Source organism: Achroia grisella, unplaced genomic scaffold, assembly GCF_030625045.1.
Source record: "Achroia grisella isolate CSIRO2021 unplaced genomic scaffold, CSIRO_AGI_Agris_v1 utg524, whole genome shotgun sequence".
NCBI lineage: Eukaryota > Metazoa > Arthropoda > Insecta > Lepidoptera > Pyralidae > Achroia > Achroia grisella.
Genome location: NW_026712915.1, coordinates 317,151 through 335,784, shown reverse-complemented (window position 1 = coordinate 335,784; position 18,634 = coordinate 317,151). Strand labels below are relative to the sequence as shown.

At 34.7% G+C, this 18,634-nt stretch overlaps 1 protein-coding gene across 1 annotated transcript in view; it reads right to left on the bottom strand.

Annotated features, from left to right (window-relative positions):
- Positions 1-18,634, bottom strand: part of LOC131847365 (moesin/ezrin/radixin homolog 1) — a 47,595-nt gene that overhangs the window by 6,873 nt on the left and 22,088 nt on the right. The window contains exons 3-5 of the mRNA XM_059196930.1: positions 2,246-2,368; positions 1,294-1,464; positions 426-637 (exon numbers count right to left, since the gene is read on the bottom strand). Coding sequence (XP_059052913.1) covers positions 426-637; positions 1,294-1,464; positions 2,246-2,368 — 506 coding nt within the window. The remainder of the gene's footprint in view (positions 1-425; positions 638-1,293; positions 1,465-2,245; positions 2,369-18,634) is intronic.

Below are 18,634 nucleotides of genomic sequence, written 5' to 3'. Positions count from 1 at the left end.
GAATTACACCGATCATGCCAAAGATTAAATTAATATTATAAATTTTTAGATATGTTAGAACAATATATCATAAATTTATGTACAAAAATATATGTTTGTAACGATTGTAAATTTATGTATTCAATTAACACAATATAAACTTACAGCTAATTGCAAGAAGGAATAAAGGTATCATTATGTTGAAGTCGGTATATAGTGCCTAAATCAATTTATTATTTTGAAGTCGCTATATAATAAAACTAGCGACCCACCCCGGCTTCGCCCGGGTGTACATGTATTATACACATAAACCTTCCTCTTGAAACACTTTATCTATTAAAAAAACCGCTTCAAAATCCGTTGCGTAGTTTTAAAGATTTAAGCATATATAGGGACGGACGGACAGCGACTGCGACTTTGTTTTATACTATGTAATGATTACTAACTTGTCATCTTTCTCGTAGATATTGAGACCGAGGGCGTCGACGCCGAGCCACAGTTCCGTGTTCTTCTTATTCCTGATCTCGAAGTAGTTCACACCGTACATCTCCAGGTCCTGTGCGATCTTCAGGTACTCCATCATGGCGTCCTCGCGCAGCATGCCGCGGTGCTCCTGCCACCAGTTCGTGATGCTCTGCTCCCATTCATCTCGGGACATCTGTTGATTACATTATAATTTCAGGTACAATAAAATAACCCGAGTGCTGTGCTTGCCGAGGTTTTGCAGTCACTCTGGCATAAACTACCTCGGTGGCCTAGTGGTTGAGCACACCGCCTTAGTACCGATGGTCGCGGGTTCTTTGCACGGTATTCATGAGTATAATTGCTTGTATTGGTCGGTTGTCTTTGTATATTAGGTATGTATATATATTAGCTTGAAACTAGAAGATTATTATCTGATTGCACAAAGATTGAGCGCGTATCGGTTTAAATGTCGATTGTCGCATGCCTTATCCTTAGTAAGGTTTAGAACAACATTTATTTAATTAATAGAGCAGCAAGCAGGTTTCTTCTTATGATAAATCTACGTTCCAAATGAGTGGTAGAATAAAAAAATATGACTATTCAAAAGTGCTTACGTTAAGTTTATTTGAAAAAAGATTATTTCTATCTCTAGTCATCAAACTGTTTTTTTTTATTAGGTTGTTTGGCTAATGTCAGGTGCTTGAACTTGTAGCACTGCGACCTACATAGATGTATTGTGCTCGCCCTTTTTCAAAGTTCGCTACAAAGACTTCAGGGATAAGAACTGAAGTATATTATTATGAACGATGGTTTTATCTCCTCAGGATAGAGTGTAATCAAACTGGTTACCTTATGCTGATCGGTGACTCGCTGCGGCAGCAGGCGGTCGTTGGCCAGGAACCCTTGACCGTGGATGTTGGAGTTGTGGTCGCCATGCCTCGCCTGCACCGCGTACGACGCCAGCAGCACCGACGTCTCTGGCGGACAGTAGATTTCATCCGAGAGGATTGCGTTCTTCACCTATATTACCAAATTGTGTTAAAAAAGTCGTTAACAAGTTGCTTTTTTTAGAATTTACAATATTAGACATATATACTTAAGTATGAATGAAGATCATATCCTAAGGACGGTGTTACATTTGAATGTGGATGGTTATAAGGGTAGAGGAAGACCGAAAAAGAGATGGATGGACTGTGTGAAAGATGATATGGTGAGAAAGGGAGTAAATAACGAAATGACTGCGAACAGAGATGAATGGAAGAGAAAAACATATTACGCCGACCCCAAATAAATGGGATAAGGAAGAAGCAGATGATGATGATACTTAAGTATGTAAATAAATTACAAAAAGAAGGTAATCAGTTGTTTTTCTTGCTTTGAATCTGTATATTAGGTAGGGAAAGCAAAAAAAGCGCTATGGAATAAATATTAACACAACTTGACGTTCATAAGCGGCTAAAATATCCTACATATATAAATGATTTCCGATTTGATTTTATTGTGTGGAAAAATCTTCAAAACATCGTCCCCTGCCGAAGGGGCATCGAGGGGGTGTGTGAGATTCTTAGACTATTAACCCCACGTTGTCTATAATATATTACTTTTAGCGATAAGGCCGCCTTTTGGTAAAGCAATAAACAAAAAAAAATAATAAACACCAATTACAAATAGTCATTATGTAATTAGGGTATATTCCTCATAATGGTTTAAGTATTGAGCATCAAGGGTACTCACTCAACTCAACTCCGAAATTAAAATTGATACTCAACAACTACAGCAAGTCAATAATGTGTTTTCGTACCTGAAGATAGAACAGCTTCAGTGTGATCTCTTGTATAAGTTCGTCTGCCACGTCCTCCGGATAGAATTTGGCGCGGAATTTGAACTGCAGAGGATTCTCCTTCTTGACGTCTTGTTGCATCACCTACAAACAAAACAATAGTTTCATTTAAAAAAATATTTTTATAATATTCTGTCAATTGTCCTGGACTATTACTATTATTAAAACTTCTTATTAACAAAAGAGATTGAATATACAGTCAAATACAATAATACGTTTACGAAATATGGTGATATATTTATGACTTTTGTAGTTTTAAACATATCACCAATTTTAATACCATCTGATATTTGCAACTTAAAAATTCAATAATGGTCCAAGATTTGATAATGTAATTTCAAGGGGGTGAATTATAAAGTATTATCGAGAATGGTAAATATTTATAATTATATATCTATATAAATGTACTATATTTAAAATATATATAATCTACATACATTTACACAATTGTTCATATATTTATACATTAAATAATACAGCGTGTAGAAGAATTAACGCATTGCCTTATATATTACAGTTAGAAATTTATTTTCACTTTCTTACATTAGTGCTAAATGTGAAACAAGCTACTTTTGCCGTGGCAACTAGTAATTAAACTCTATGTATATATACTTGAACTATTTGCGCGTGATTACAACCATAGTGAATGTTTTGTTGGTAACTTTAATATGTATATTACTATAATTTTGGAATGATGATATGCATAAAACAAGAGTGAGCTCAGTCACGTCGGCTGTAAGAAACTGACATAAAATAACCAAAAGATGGCTGATAGAGATCAGTAGAAGTTCAGTTTTGGATGAATTTTAAATGTATATAAATATATTTGTATAATAATCTGTGGTTTATTTTAATAAAACACTAATATTTTTTTATATGCAAATAATTATATAACCATAATTTTGTGGAGAGAGGTATTTGTTAGTCGAATCAAAAGAAAAATATAATTATAAGTAATAATCACATGCATTTTCTAGCCCCAAAACAGATATAAATAATGATTCTCCCCATTATTTTTAACACATATATAGTATAAAAACTATACATATAATTATATATTAAAAACAGCTAAAATGTAAGTTCATCATTAACTTTCAGGCATTGCGTTAATTCAAATAAAAAAGTGTTGTATACACAAATATACACATTTTTCAATTCTTCTCAAAATCTAAAAGTTATCTTTTTTTTATTGTAAAGTAATAGCCATTCCTTTTGGCCGATGATAACTCATACCTGTTTTTTTTTAAATTTTTATTTTGCTTTCCTTTTAGCCTTTTATTCCAGTTTTTTTTGCTTACACTATTTTTACACCTTACATACAAGTTACGTACTACATTCACACGAGTCTTACCCATCTGGAGAACGGTAGTGACCCTGACTTCGATGCGTGCCCACGGTGTGGAGTGGTCCAGGGTTAGCGTTAAAAAGGCAACAATTAATTACAATTCAGCGCCAGTTTCTGGCATACGCAGAAAGTTTAAATAATAGTTACAACCCTAGCAATTATCTACAAATGAATATTACACTAGCCGTTACCACTACTTCGTCGCACAAATTTCATCCTGTACAACCCAACACTACTCTAACGACTACCACAGCATCCTCTGGTGATAAATATATAAAACAACCAGTGATGTTGGATTGTTGAATTAAGAAAAAGGGTTTATTTTTAGAAAATAGCTTACACATATATACAGGAACAAAATGAAACGATATCGCCGCTGCGACATCTAGTACGTACGTGTACGCATTCTTAATAAAAGTTCTATGCAAACTAACAAACATATACACACCCCTTCTATATGGGATGAATTTAATTAAAAAATATTTTATAAAATATTTGTAATTAATTTCATTTCGTTAAAGCAAGCGGGTGCACCAATTCATTAGTAATAATAATGATAAACATATAAAAAAACATATCCGTATTTTGAACAACCGAACACAAATGGCCAAGTTGGCATGATGTCACATGTCTGGGTCAGTGACCTCCAATTAGCTAAAAACATCATTAACACCGTTGTCCTAACAATGAGTACAGAAAAACACCATTAAGTAAGGTCAACTTAGCTACACTAAGCTAAGATGTTGTCTGAAATTAAGTAAGATCAGACAAGTTACAAAAGTAAGACGCGTATTGTTCAGTTTTCGATTTATCGACATATTTTATTTGTTCGAGAGTTCTCGACACTAATTTCTCGGCTTTTTATTCAAATTTAAAAAATCTCGAGCGAAAACTGTATTCAGTAATAAGTTTAAACAATTTCAATCCCGTTGGCCGCAGACTATAACCAAGTCACTTGGTTTAGTTTTTTATGATCGTAGCCTATAACCAGCTGACTATTTCTTATCTTCAATATATAGGTTTAACTATTTTTTTATAGCAATTTGAACCGAGAAAAATGACCTCATTTTTTACTCCTTTGCCAGTGCGCTGCATCTCAAACTCACCCTCGGAGCCGCAGTTTTCACTAGTCTTGATAACAATTATCGCAACCATCTAAGAAGTTTTGGACTGGGAGCAAAATGGGTCACTTTGACCTGTAGCACTGCGACCTACATATATCTATCGTGCTCGCCATTTTTCAGAGTTCTCTACCTAGACCCCTCAGGGAAAAGAATTGAAGGGTATTTACGAGCGATGGTTTTTATCTCCTCAGGATAGAGTGTAAACTTCTTTCCAAAGGATATATTACCTTGACCTGTTGCTGAACATGGGCCAAGAGCACATATGGAAATGTTAATTGTTTTGTAAGTTAAACTGCCATAGTATTCGGATTTTTTGGTCACGCAAAAGCGTTACCGTCGCGTGGAGGGCTGGTGGCGGCGGAGAGCGAGGAGTCCGATATCGCATTGCGAGAGAAAGAGATCTACACGTTGATTTACTACTAAGGTGGTCATCGTTTGAATGGACAACTTACAACCTATTTGTACGTCATGGATTATATTCCAGCCGAGAAGGACTTTCAAAAAAATATATTTTATCTGAAACATATTTATTACTTATTTATCTACACCATTGGCAGCTCCGGGATGGAGGCCGATTCTTACAATTATATTAAAATATAACTAGGAAAGTAGAGTATCGTCAGTGAAACTGCACATGGAAGAATTTGTAGCCGACGATACAGGCTAAATGACGGTTTTATTGTACAGGCTTATATCATTATTTACAAATTTTGTCTGTCTGTCTGTTTGTTCCGGCTAATCTCTGAAATGGCTGGACCGATTTTGACGGGACTTTTTTTTGGCAGGTAGCTGATGTAATAAGGAGCAACTTAGGCTACTTTTATTTTAGAAAAAATGTTTTATAAAAAAAAATAAAGTTAAATTCCACGCGGACGAAGTCGCAGGAACAGCTAGTTAATCAATGTACCTACTGGTAAGTATGATGATTTGTTGTACAATTTCAAACTCAATTAATAATACTAACCCACGACAATTTACTCAGTGCCATCTAGTCCTAAGCTAAGTAGAGCCTGAATTGATATAAATACATAGTTAGTGCGAGGAATCGAACCCGCGACTATCAGGAGTAAGGCGGTGTCTTAACCGCTAGACCACCGAGGCTGTAAAATTTGTTAATGTTAAATTTAATAAATGAAATTAATAATAAGTATTGCGAAACAATTTTTATCTACTATTTGCAACTGCATGTATGCAGTTTCAAATTTTTAAATCAAAATATTTCTTCAGAAGCGTAATTGGGAAATAAAAAATTGAAGAATTTTTGTATTTTAATTTATGCAAATGTCAAGACTTGCTTATATAATATGTAATAATAATAATAATTTATATCCATGCAATTTAATAATAACATGTTTTTATTAAATATTTAATACGTTTGACCTTTGTAATAACAAACACTTGTATTAGGTACGCTGTATAATCACAGAAATTCATATAAAATCATCAATTATTAGATATTGCGATTAGATTTCCTTTATTACGGTGGTCAGTCGCAAATGTAGGTAACATATTTATTACTACTGGTAATCCCAATTCCATTAGTATTCATAATTGGATGTTATTCTGCAGGAAATTATGCGATTTCCATATATCCGTGATTATTTTATTATCTTTCTTAACTTAGAACAACACATCCTATGTGGTTATAGCCCACTCATGCATAAACGAAATATCTCCTTTGGGAAGTATACATTCTATCCTGAGGAGATAAAAAACATAGCTCCTAAAATATTCTTCAATTTTTATTTCTTATGGATCTAGGTAGCGAGCTTTGAACAAGGGCGAGCACAATAGATCAATGCAGGTCGCACTGCTACTTTTCCCTAATCGGTCTCGGTGGTGAAAAAGGGAGAGCACAATAGATCTATGCAGGTCACAGTGCTACAGGTCTTAGCATCTGACGATAGCCCAAAACCCTCAATAAAACAAACCTACGACATTTTACACAGCGCCATCTAGTTCCAAGCTAAGCAGACCTCATATTATGGGTACTAGACAACTGATATAAATACTTTTTTTGTACATACATAATATATATAGAAAACACTCAGACAAATACAAATAATAAGCTTACTTTGATGCTAATATAGCAAAATTTATGGCAACCGTAGCAAAGTATAAAATTACTCTGAACAAAGACAAATGTAATTTTGGTTCTGAGACTATTAATATATTAGTTTATACTATAGAGAACAATAAATGCATCATACTTATGAATACATCGTGCGAGGATTCGAACCCAATATATTTTGTCAGGTCGACCTGCACGCGGTTCATTCCTGCTAACACAACAGATATAGTTCTATATGCTCAGGCGAGTTAGTATATCTAATTGTAAATGTCCACATGGAACTAATTATGTTTCCCATGGTCCATGGTCACCATCGCACTCACGATAACATGTGTTACATACGTGTATACATGACAATAATTACTAGCCAATAATATGTACCTATTTTAATATAACAGTGTATAATTTGGTATATGTACCGTATTTATATTCATATGCATGTAGTAAAAAACGGTTATTTCAATATTACAAACAGACACACCAATTTTATTTATATGTATAGATATAAACATTCTTCTGTATATTACAATATATTTTAATACTATTCTGATAATTTTAATATTGAAAAATCCTGAATAACAATTACTGATTACAAATTATGTATATAATATTGTATAATCGGCGATTAGGACTGATCCAAAGATAATCCTTACATCACTGTTGTCGTGTTTTCCATATTTAAATATGCGATAATCTAAAATAGTGGACTTGTAGAAATCAATACAATATCAATTTAGCATAACACAATTAATAATCTACAGCCAAGTAATAGTATATAGGAACGTGACTATCATATATTTTGCCTATGTACGTGAGAAACTAGCTAATTATGTAACTAACAAATAACATAGTTATAGTAAACTAGAGTAATTTTCTACTACAAAATCAAATGGAAAGATTTTTATTTTGTTTCATACAATTCTTTGAAACATGACTTCAATACTAGCTATGCCTGCGGGATCAGCCACGTAAAACTTACAGCCTGTATAATTCTGATCAATAGGCTATATTGTTGTAAAGTTTTATTAAAATATACTAAGTAGTATTTGCGTGAAAAAAGTAACAAACATCCATATATTCACTCTCACAACTTCCACTTTATTTACCACTAGTTACTAGTTAGCCGGGGTGGGTCCCCGGCTTCGCACTGGTGTACATGTATTACGTATAAACCTTCCTCTTAAATCACTCTATCTATTTAAAAAAAACGCTTCAAAATCCGTTGCGTAGTTTTAAAGATTTAAGCATACATAGGGACGGACAGACAGACCTTATTTTATACTATATAATGATTGTTTTAATAGGTGTAGGTTTGATACCAATTTTGTTTAATTAGTATAATTTAATTAATTGAATTTGGAAATAAGAATTTGCGAGGAATTGAAGGAAGTCAGGAGTGTACAAAATTGTAAAGACAGTGGTTAATTATGTAATGCTGTTACTAACAATACTTAATTGTAACATATTAAAATTTAACAGTTAAAATTTACTATGCGCCATTTCAGAATTGTAGATACAAGAAGTTGTGAGGTTCGAAATTGCTACTATCAATTTGTCCGTATATAATTATTTATTATATACTATTTGTAGTTGGCAGCTGGTCCACCATACTTTTAATAAACTTTTATATTTCCCAAAAGCGTTCACAGCGAGAAAATCTTAGTCAAAAGTAACATATAAAAATAGATATCAAGAATACATAGTTTTAATAAACTTTGTGTTTTTGATAGCTATTTTTTATGTGTCACTTTTGACTAAGATTACTGTGGTTGTGAGCTCTTTTAGGAAATATACTCCTATAACACTATTATTCACATTTTTAATAAAATAGTCGCTGTGTTCCCGCTCCAGTCATACTATTTAATGTGCTTCAAATATGAATTATCAGCAAGACGATTATATATGTACTACTTAAGGTTTGTATCGAGTTCAGAAGGGATAAAATCTTATGTTTTAATTTCTATAACATTATCTTTAAGGGATCTGTAGTCAAAAATGGTTTAATTGTTAAAAACATCAACATCCACACTGATGTAATATTAATTTGCTGCATCTAGCTATCTACTTGTATCACTAGCCAATCACAACCTTACCAGGTCATCATCCCTGTCGTAGGCGGCTTCCTCATCATCGATTTCAGGGTATATCAACTTCTTCACCACTGTCGTGATGAACTTCGTCGATTTCTCCACTATGGAGTCGGGCTTGTAATTATAAAAACATATGTTCTCGATGCAAAATCTGACGTGAATATCAAAATTTCCGATTCTTTACGTCACTTATTTGCCGTGATTTGAGTAGTCATTTTCTGATTCTATCGCCGTATTCTTTACGCAGTCGATATGTAGATCTTTTTTGGAGTTTTTGTATTTTTGTATCTTATGAATTGTTGTATGTATAAACAAAAAAAATAATTAAGTAAGTATGTCTATTAGTTGTTTAATTCTTCTTAAACCTATTTGACAATATTTTTAAAGGCTAGAACAACCTTCTATGATACATGAAATCACGTTAATAGCGATTCCAAGACATAAACTTATCTGTAACTTTGTAATCATGTACAAGTTTATTTGAAATGAATAAGTGGCGAGTTTCTCGTGAGTTCTAAGTTCGAAAGTATTCCGGACTGACATAAGTGACATAAGTGTTTTGTAATACACCAACAAGAATAAAGATATTTTGATTTGATTTTTTTTTATTCAAATAAACTTAATATAAGCACTTTTGAATAGCCAAGTATTTTTTATTCTACCCCTTATTCGGAATGCAGATTCATCACAAGAAGAATAAGCAAGAAGTTTGATTTGATTTGACTCATGTCGTACGTTGCTATGCCAAATTTCGTGGCGATAGTTGTACTATTGGGTGTTAAGCGTTATAAAACATACAAACTCACTTTCACGTGTACATAGGCAAGGATTAATGAGCAAGATTAAAATATTTCGACCGAAGGTGGTCTGCGTTTGTACTTTGTCCAACAATATTCTAATCTAACCAAATTGTTCATATTTCAAACATCGTGATAAAAAATAAACAAAACAAGATATCTGCATTCATTAAACGTAATATTAATAGCAAAGGTTTCGTGGGGGGGCAGGGACTAATTAACACCCATTGCTAGAAAATGATCCTGTTAGACCTCCACGCGCCGCCTCCAATCGATTCCCCGTCCAATTCAAACAGGGATCAAAATTACGACGGCCTAAGTTGAGATTCGAATCCCTAGCGGTGTCCTTAGACTAAAGTCATATCCGTCTGGCAGGAGTTGGCCTTCAGCCGCTCCATAAGTCCTTCCGCGAATTTGGAGTGTTATTTGCATTCGTCTCATATCTTTCGGTGAGGGCCAGTTGCGATCAAAATTATTGGAATAGTTCCGAAAAAGTCTCAGAAGCTCCCTGTGACCCGTTATAAATTCTTGGTTAATACGTCACGATGGGCTAACTGAGCCGAGTGCATCTTCATTATACCATCCTTTTTTTAATTGGCTATAATGAATGGAGCCTGTCCTAACAGTATACGCTGGTAGGACACCAGTGGAGGATGATAATGAGCATGAGGTCAGGTCAGCTAGCGCATCGTGACAAATTCACTAGCAATTCATCACGATGGTATCCAGACGGAACTGTGTGGAGGTCAACCTGACGTGGTACATCGATAGCAATGGGGTTATTATTCCACATTACTAACAATCCCCTTCCCCTTCTATCATCTTGTAGTGTGTACCGTTAGCGCAAGCAAGTTTTTATTGTCAATCATGGAATGTTACATCCAACTGCGCTGAAATCGAAGTCAGGCCAGCGATTCTACAGCGGCCAATTCACTAGGAACTAACTATAGAGATCGTGTGGAGGTCGACTTAACATCGTACACTATTAGTAAGTGTCTCTCTCTAACTAATAACCCCCCACACCCCTCTCGGGTGCACTATTCAATAATCACGCATTAAATAACAGGTGTTTCGTACAAGCACAGGTGGCGTAACGGAGCGCCAACACAGTCCAGGCCTACGAGCATGCATAGACGTGAGACACTAATTAGCAGACTCTTGGAGGCCCGCGAGGATTGAGCAACGAGTCAGCCGTGGGAGCGGCGAAAGTACGGTCAACGACCCCGTCCGCCATTGCTGCACAATCAGCTGTTCTTGTGCGCCTACGCAGCTAGTGCATTTGTTTTGATCAAATTAAACAATTCATAGACGACGTCTTAAAATTAATGTCGAAATACATATGAGAAGGTACTAAATTACAGAATTTTAAGCATCAAATAATAACGATGAAATTAAAGATAGCAATGAATGAAATAAAACTCGCACGTGGTTTTTGTAAAGAGGAAAGAATCGAGTTGGATTTGTAAAGGATACACACAAGAGTTCTTAATATAATAAACATTAACCTTTACAAAGCAATTAAAGATTCCAACAATAATGCACCCGTGTGAAGCTGGGTCTAAAAGGTAATGTTGTGAAATTAAAAGGTTGTTTATGACCTTCTTCACAACATCCTAAAATTACTGAACATTATTTTGATTATACTATTATTATAATCCCCAACAACGATAAGAAAGTATTTTTAAAGGTACGTGATTACAGCAATGTCGTTTAGTTTAGGTGAAACTTGCGAACCGTTTGAGACATTTCTAACTATCAATCTTCACACACGCATGATTTGCCGTGGATAGTTGCGAGCGAGATGGACGATCTGCCATCTCAGGCAACCTAGTTCGCGGACAACGCCATGACACCTTGCTAGACCCTTCTAAGTGCTGGTGTGACACAATTACATACACGGGTAAAATTGCATTATTGCATGTTAAACACCGTTGTTTGTCGTCTGTTGGAGTTTGCGATTGTCATCGTTGTGCACATAGACTGTACTATATAATGCTACAAAATCAACAACGTATACAATTTACCGTTTTAGATACTACAAGCTATACCAATTACATCCATTAAAAGAGAATTAGCAAAAACTCCATTTTATGGACTCCGCTTTCCCCACTTAGCTTCCATTAGTATCTTTATGCGTGTAGATCCTGGACCATCCTAAGAGTCGGTCAAACTCCTTTCACAAGCACATAAGACTCCTAATATAATAACAGGCTACCAATCGCTCTGTTCTGAGAATTTATGTAACATTGGGAGGCCACAACTCAAACTCCAAGATTAAAGATCGATGTTTATATCATCGAATTAATAATAGAATGTGATGAACTGATACGGAATAGGTTTGCTTTTTATTGTGTGAATAGACAAGGTCGTATCCAGGCGGTCGTTACGCCACTTTCACCTGTCTGCCGCTCCTCGGTTACGGCATCGCCTCGTATCCGTGCCTCGGGGTTTAGCCCACTCTAAAGTGGAAACTCTAAGTCTTGTGATGCCGCAATTCCATAATAACCTATCCGTTACGTTGCATTGACGTCATCTCGTCTTCCCGTAATATCTGGTCAGTAATAAACAGACAAATATATTCGCAAGAACGAATTTGATGTAATTGTGCCTACTACTGTGCAGTTACTATTATTTAGTATCTATTAAGATTAGGTAGATCATATATGACGTGAAGACTTTAAACTTTTGGATAATGTACCTACTAATAGCTTTCATAACAAAGTACTGGTCTTAACGTCATAGACTTATGACTATGTATCAGTCTAGAGAATTGCGCATTCTATGATTACTATTGAATTGTAAAATAACATTTGCCATATCTCGCGTGTTTTCAGAGGATTTCGCGAAGATCGTGTTTGCTTTGTAATCACTTGTTTCGGAGCAACTAGTCAAGGACACCGATGGTATTGTTCACCGAATGCTAGAGGTCGCTGGATCGCACCTGGTGCGGTGCTCAGCTCGTGGGAACGGGGTCACGCGGGCGAATCGTCGCGCATCGCCGGTCGCGTATGCCTATACCAAAATGCGTTGATTTATCACGCGCCACGTACACCATACCAGTTGAACGGTCTACACACGATCCTAAAATTAAGGGCATGACCAGAGCAGTGGTATCAGGCTCACTGATGATATTTCTCTGATTTCACTATACACGAAACGACAACTTTTCCTAGAACTCGTAATGATTTGCCTACATAAAAATACAAGGCGATGTACGAAGCGATCCTGGGCGATCCTCTCTATTACTTCAGTATTACATTTCGGGAATTGCAGCAAGGGATTCCATTTCCGACTCGCGAAAGAGGATTATTAGTAAATATTGAAACTATATGTTGATAGGTCACTACATAAGCGGTTCTCCTAGGTGAACCGCTTCAACCTCTTAGATCATTTCCAGAATGGTCTAAGAGATTTGATTCCATACACATTCTTTAATTATGCACTGGTATCCCGTTTTCGGTGTTTTAATATATCTGAAAATTCCGAGCCTGAAATCTATTTTAATAATTTTGTTTCTTACAGTCCTGTACACCATATTGTCATTACCTTGCATCATTGCATATAATGGGATTTATAAGTATTCTGCCCTACGGTCATTACGATAATGGAAATATAATGTTTACGATATTGTATGTCATCAAGATTTAAAAGCTACCGAAGGTCACTACAATTTATAAAACATTGGCTATTTTCCTACAATCGCTAAATATTTTCATATCACTCAGGAGATAACACCTCAAGGTCCTGCCGCTAGTATCGTAAGCAAATCTGAATAAGTGCATGAACATTAAGCAATTGTCGTATCATTAATTTTATCTACAGGTATGATAAGTATAGATTTCGATTATTTCCTACAGTACGTGAATCCGTGACGCAATGCTTGCCACTAATTTTAGGAATTTATAGATTGTGTTGTCACCTTAGTGGTTGTGAAAAATTTTGGTGAACTTAGAAAACAGAGAGAATAATGATGATTACAAATCAAAAACTTTCTGTCACTAACCGATTGCTTAACTTTTCCGATAAAGGTTATTGTTTATTCTTCTAAAATTTTAATGGAATATTTAATATGACTACCTAATTATGAAATCGTAAAACGTATGCTCCATATCAGTGGCCGTTTACTTCTCTCTTATCTCAGACTATTATTCACTCAGATCGATTCCCTGCTCCATCGAGGTAAGGTTGGAATCTCTAGCTGTTTTCCACAAACTAAAATATCCTGATTGTCAGACAAGAGCCGATTTTAGCAGCCGCAGGTTTGGAGTGCCTTCAGTATTTGCCCTCATTGTCGTCCAGTGTAGTTGTGAGGTCCAGCTACGGCCTACTGCATTAAAATAGTTCGTAAAACTGTCCCTGCCACGTACAATCAAGACATTGTCGCAATACAGTAAGAATTTTGATATCACAACGGAAACTAACGTAAATATTTCACGACAGATAACTGAAACCACTTATAACGGAAGATAAAAACGTATTGAAAACTATATAATATTTGAAATCTATATTCATGTTTGCAATAATGAAATTAAAATAAATTATTTATTTGCAAAATATTGGTCAACAAATGATCACATACGAAAATCAAAAGCAAAAGATTGTTAGATATGTATTTATGTGTGGTTTATGTATGTGTATAAATATGTAGTTATTTACTCATACATATATACATGTGTATTGTCCATTTTATTATTTATTTATATTTGAACCGCCAACTATTATTCTCTGCACCATCCAAGGTTGCCTGGTAGATAATACCGAATGGTGGTAAGTATGTACTTTGCAAAGTCTAAATAAATAAAAAAAGGCAAAAGAAATCAACGCTGATAATATTTGATTTTAATTTTATTATCAATAATATTATAAAGGCTAAAGTTCGTGATGATGGATGTCTGTTACTCTCACGCAAAAACTACTGAACGGATTGTGATGAAACTTTACAGTAATATAGCTTACAGAATAACAAATAGGCTATTAATTTCACGCGGGTCACAGCGGGCACAGCTAGTAAATAAATAAAAGCAAAAAGAATCAAAGCTGGTTACATTATTTTTTATGATACATAAATTTATTAACACTTGTCTTGATTACTTATTTATTCACGTGTGAGTTGGATACTTATCGACGGACATCGGTGTGTATGTTTGTCCTCCACCGTGGAGACTTTCCATTTCATTTCCATTCGATGTAATGGCACGTAGAATTGTTTCAAAACTACATTAAATATTCTAAGTTGCGTTTGGAAAGTAACTACATAATGATGAAATACACAGGGTCGTTTTAAGATCAAATCAAATTAAAACATCTTTATTCATGTAGGTCTATTACAGACTCTTATGATATGCCAAAATCTACCGTCAGTTCGGAGTGCTTTCGAGTTGAGAAGAACTGACGAGAAGCTCAGCTCTTATTCTTTTCAAATAAGCTTGTACAACATGTTTACAAAATAACAGATTCATTATTAAATTTTAATAATTTAAAATCCTGACCTATCTGTCTATTGCATCGTAGCTCCTAAATGAATGGACCGATTATGTGTCTTTTTTTTGAGAGCTGTAATGATGTAGCTGATTCTTAGATACAACTTATTACCTTTTTTATTTTCTGCCAAACTATCGGGAACTTAGCAAATAAATATATACTATACTGTTTGCATTAAACAAAGAAATATAATTTAGGTAACTACAACTGATATCAATATCTATCTATCTATACTTCTGAACTCGTCATAAAAGGAAAAAAGATCGTAATCTTCATTATGTATGACTAACTACAATAATATTATAAACGAAAAAATGAATGTGTTTGCTGCATTTTCACGTCTACACACATAGCAATTAGGATTAATCTAGAATGAATTTAGAAAGAACATAAGCTACGCTTTCTCTTTGTTAATCATGGTTATATGGACAAATCCGCTGGCAGACTACAAGTTTATAGATATAGTATTTTATTTAAAGAAAATAAATAATATTTATTCAAATAAATAAACTTAATATAAGCAACTTTTGAATAGTCATATATTTTTGATTCTACAACTCACTCGGAACGCAGACTCATTACAAGAAGAATGAGCAAGAAACTTGCGTGTTACTTACTCTATTAAATAAGTGTTGTTCTAAATAAATACACATTAACGAGAAAGAGGCATGTGACGATCAACATAGAAATCGCTATGCATTCATTCTTTATGCAAGCAGTAATATTGTTAATTTGGTTTGTTTAAGATATATACCACTGTGAAGGATGGAGACCAAGAAGACGAGCAAAGAGAACGGCACCGGTATAGTCGTAAAATATTGTGTAATTGACTTATGTTATATAAAAACAATATAGTATTACAAAAAACATAAGTAATAAAAAGGGTATAAAAAATAGTTCGCAGCAACCACAATAAAAAGTCAAAATAGGTGAATTAAAAAATTTGTTTCAATGTGTCTAACTCTACGGTGATAGAGAACACCTACAGCAAACTAAATTAAACCAATAGACGACGTAGGTTGTACCTCTATTATATTGTATTCAAATATACTCAGCGAAATGCGAGTAGGGTCATTGTTGTGTTGCATCAGGACTACTTTATATCCCGGTCGCGGATGGAGTCACGGGTAAAAACTAGTGTGGAATAATAATAAAGCATTAAAATACTCCCACTAACTATAATTGTATTATGCTAACTATGTATATTGTCGAATTATTGCAAGTAAAGCCTGGCACTGATGCTGTACAAACGGACGCCGATAAGATTGTAGCGCCGTGATTAACCTCATCATTGTAGCGTTATATATGTTGTGATGAGGTGGCGCTACATAATATATTATTTATTGTAGTATGTAGATATACCGGTAAAATGTTTGTACTATTCATTAGACATTATTAAGTTTATTGGTAGTGCGCTACAAACGCGTCCAGTCGACGCGGAGTCGGGACGTAGACTGATTTTAGCCTTAACTTAAATCTAAGTTAGTGGAAACGTAAACTAATGGAAGGGTCTCAAGTGTCGACAGAAATATTACAAGTGTGGGTACAAGATTTTTAACCGAGCGTATCCAATTTTTCTATATACATCTTTAGGCCGTGTCCTATTAGGGGTAGGCAGAGAGATCTAACTGTATACTATTATTATTATACTTTACACACTTTTACATAAATATTCCTTTCATTTTTCAACAACGGTTTCGGAGACTTGCCTTCAAAATCTGATAATAAACCTCTAAATAATCAAGTGAGAGTAGTACTTTACAGCCTATATGTTATTCTGATGTATAGGCTATATTACTGTAAAGTTTCATCAAAGTCCGTTCAGTAGTTTTTGCGTGAAAGAGTAACAAACATCCATCCATACTTACAAACTTTCGCGTATATAATAGTAATAAAATATATATATTATCATTACATAGTATAAAACAAAGTCGCTGTCGCTGTCTGTCCCTGTGTATGCTTAAATCTTTAAAACTACGCAACGGAGTTTGAAGCGGTTTTTTTTAATAGATAGAGTGATTCTAGAGGAAGGTTTATATATATATATAATACATGTACACCCTTGCGAAGCCAGAGCGAGTAGAGTTATCTAGTAAGTTAAACAATCAAAATAGGTCCAGTTTTTAAAAAATATGCCTAATTACGCATATGCACGGCATGTATCTGGATTCATCGTCAGTGTCAGCCTTTAGTACAATGATCTCATCAATAGGTGGGAGGTAATGAGCAATCATTTCGCGGTATCATCGACCAGAATATTGTATAAATACAGACATCCTCGGAAATATATAGGACGTGATCTATATATATAAATAAAATTGGAGTGTCTGTTTGTAATATTGAAATAACCGTTTTTTACTACATGTATATGAATGTGTATATTCATATACATGCATGGTACCTACTACCTACCAATATAACATTTTTTACAACTTTTGTCTGTCTGTTTGTTCCGGCTAATCTCTGAAATTGGTGGACCGATTTTGACGGGACTTTGACTGGCAGCTGATATAATAACTTAGGCTACTTAAATTTCAGAAAAAATCCTTTATTTTAGAAAAATAAAGTGAAATTCCACGCGGACGAAGTCGCGGGAAAGGTAGTAAACAATAAAATTATTCACTAAAGTCTTACGCATCGAATTATTTATTGATCAATCATCAATCACCTTTTCATATAACCTTAGTGCTCGGAGGTGGCCATAATAGTCATAATATGTACAGAGAACGTGTTCCTAAAGGATACACAGCGCGTTTACTAAGTAGAAAGATATTGTATTGTGTATACTGTTGAATACACAGTGTTCCAGACACTGTGTGACAAAAAGATGCACATGGCGCCTAAGGTGCTAATTCCTGGTGAATTCACTTAGACGGGTTTTTTTAACTTGGGAAAAATCCTCATTGAGACCCGCCCGGTCCGGCTAAAAACCTGATGAAAAGGTGTTCCTTCCCTTAACCTTTTGTCTAAGTAAAGGGAATGTGCGAGGAATCTTTCGCGGCCCTAACGCGCATTTTTAAATGCGATGGCCTAACTGATTTAACTTTATTCTCAACAGATGCCCTGCTAGCGTTTATCCTTGGTGCAGACGAGGCACCAATGCATATTAATAAATTAATAAAAAAGTTTCGTTAATGACAAATCATAAAAAACTGTCACAATATTATCCCTGAACAATACAGACAACTCTGTCTAGTCCCAATCAAATAAATCTTGTATTATGGATACTAGACAACCGATATAAATACTTTTTTATTGTAAATAGATACATAATATACATAGAAAACACCCATACCGATACAAACAATCATACTCATGATTATAAATATCTGCACTGTCCGTGGAATCAAACCCGCAATCATCGTTAAGGCAGTATGTTAAACCGCTAGATCAACGAGACCGTATTTTGTGATGTCAGTGATTACTATGTACATGACTAGTA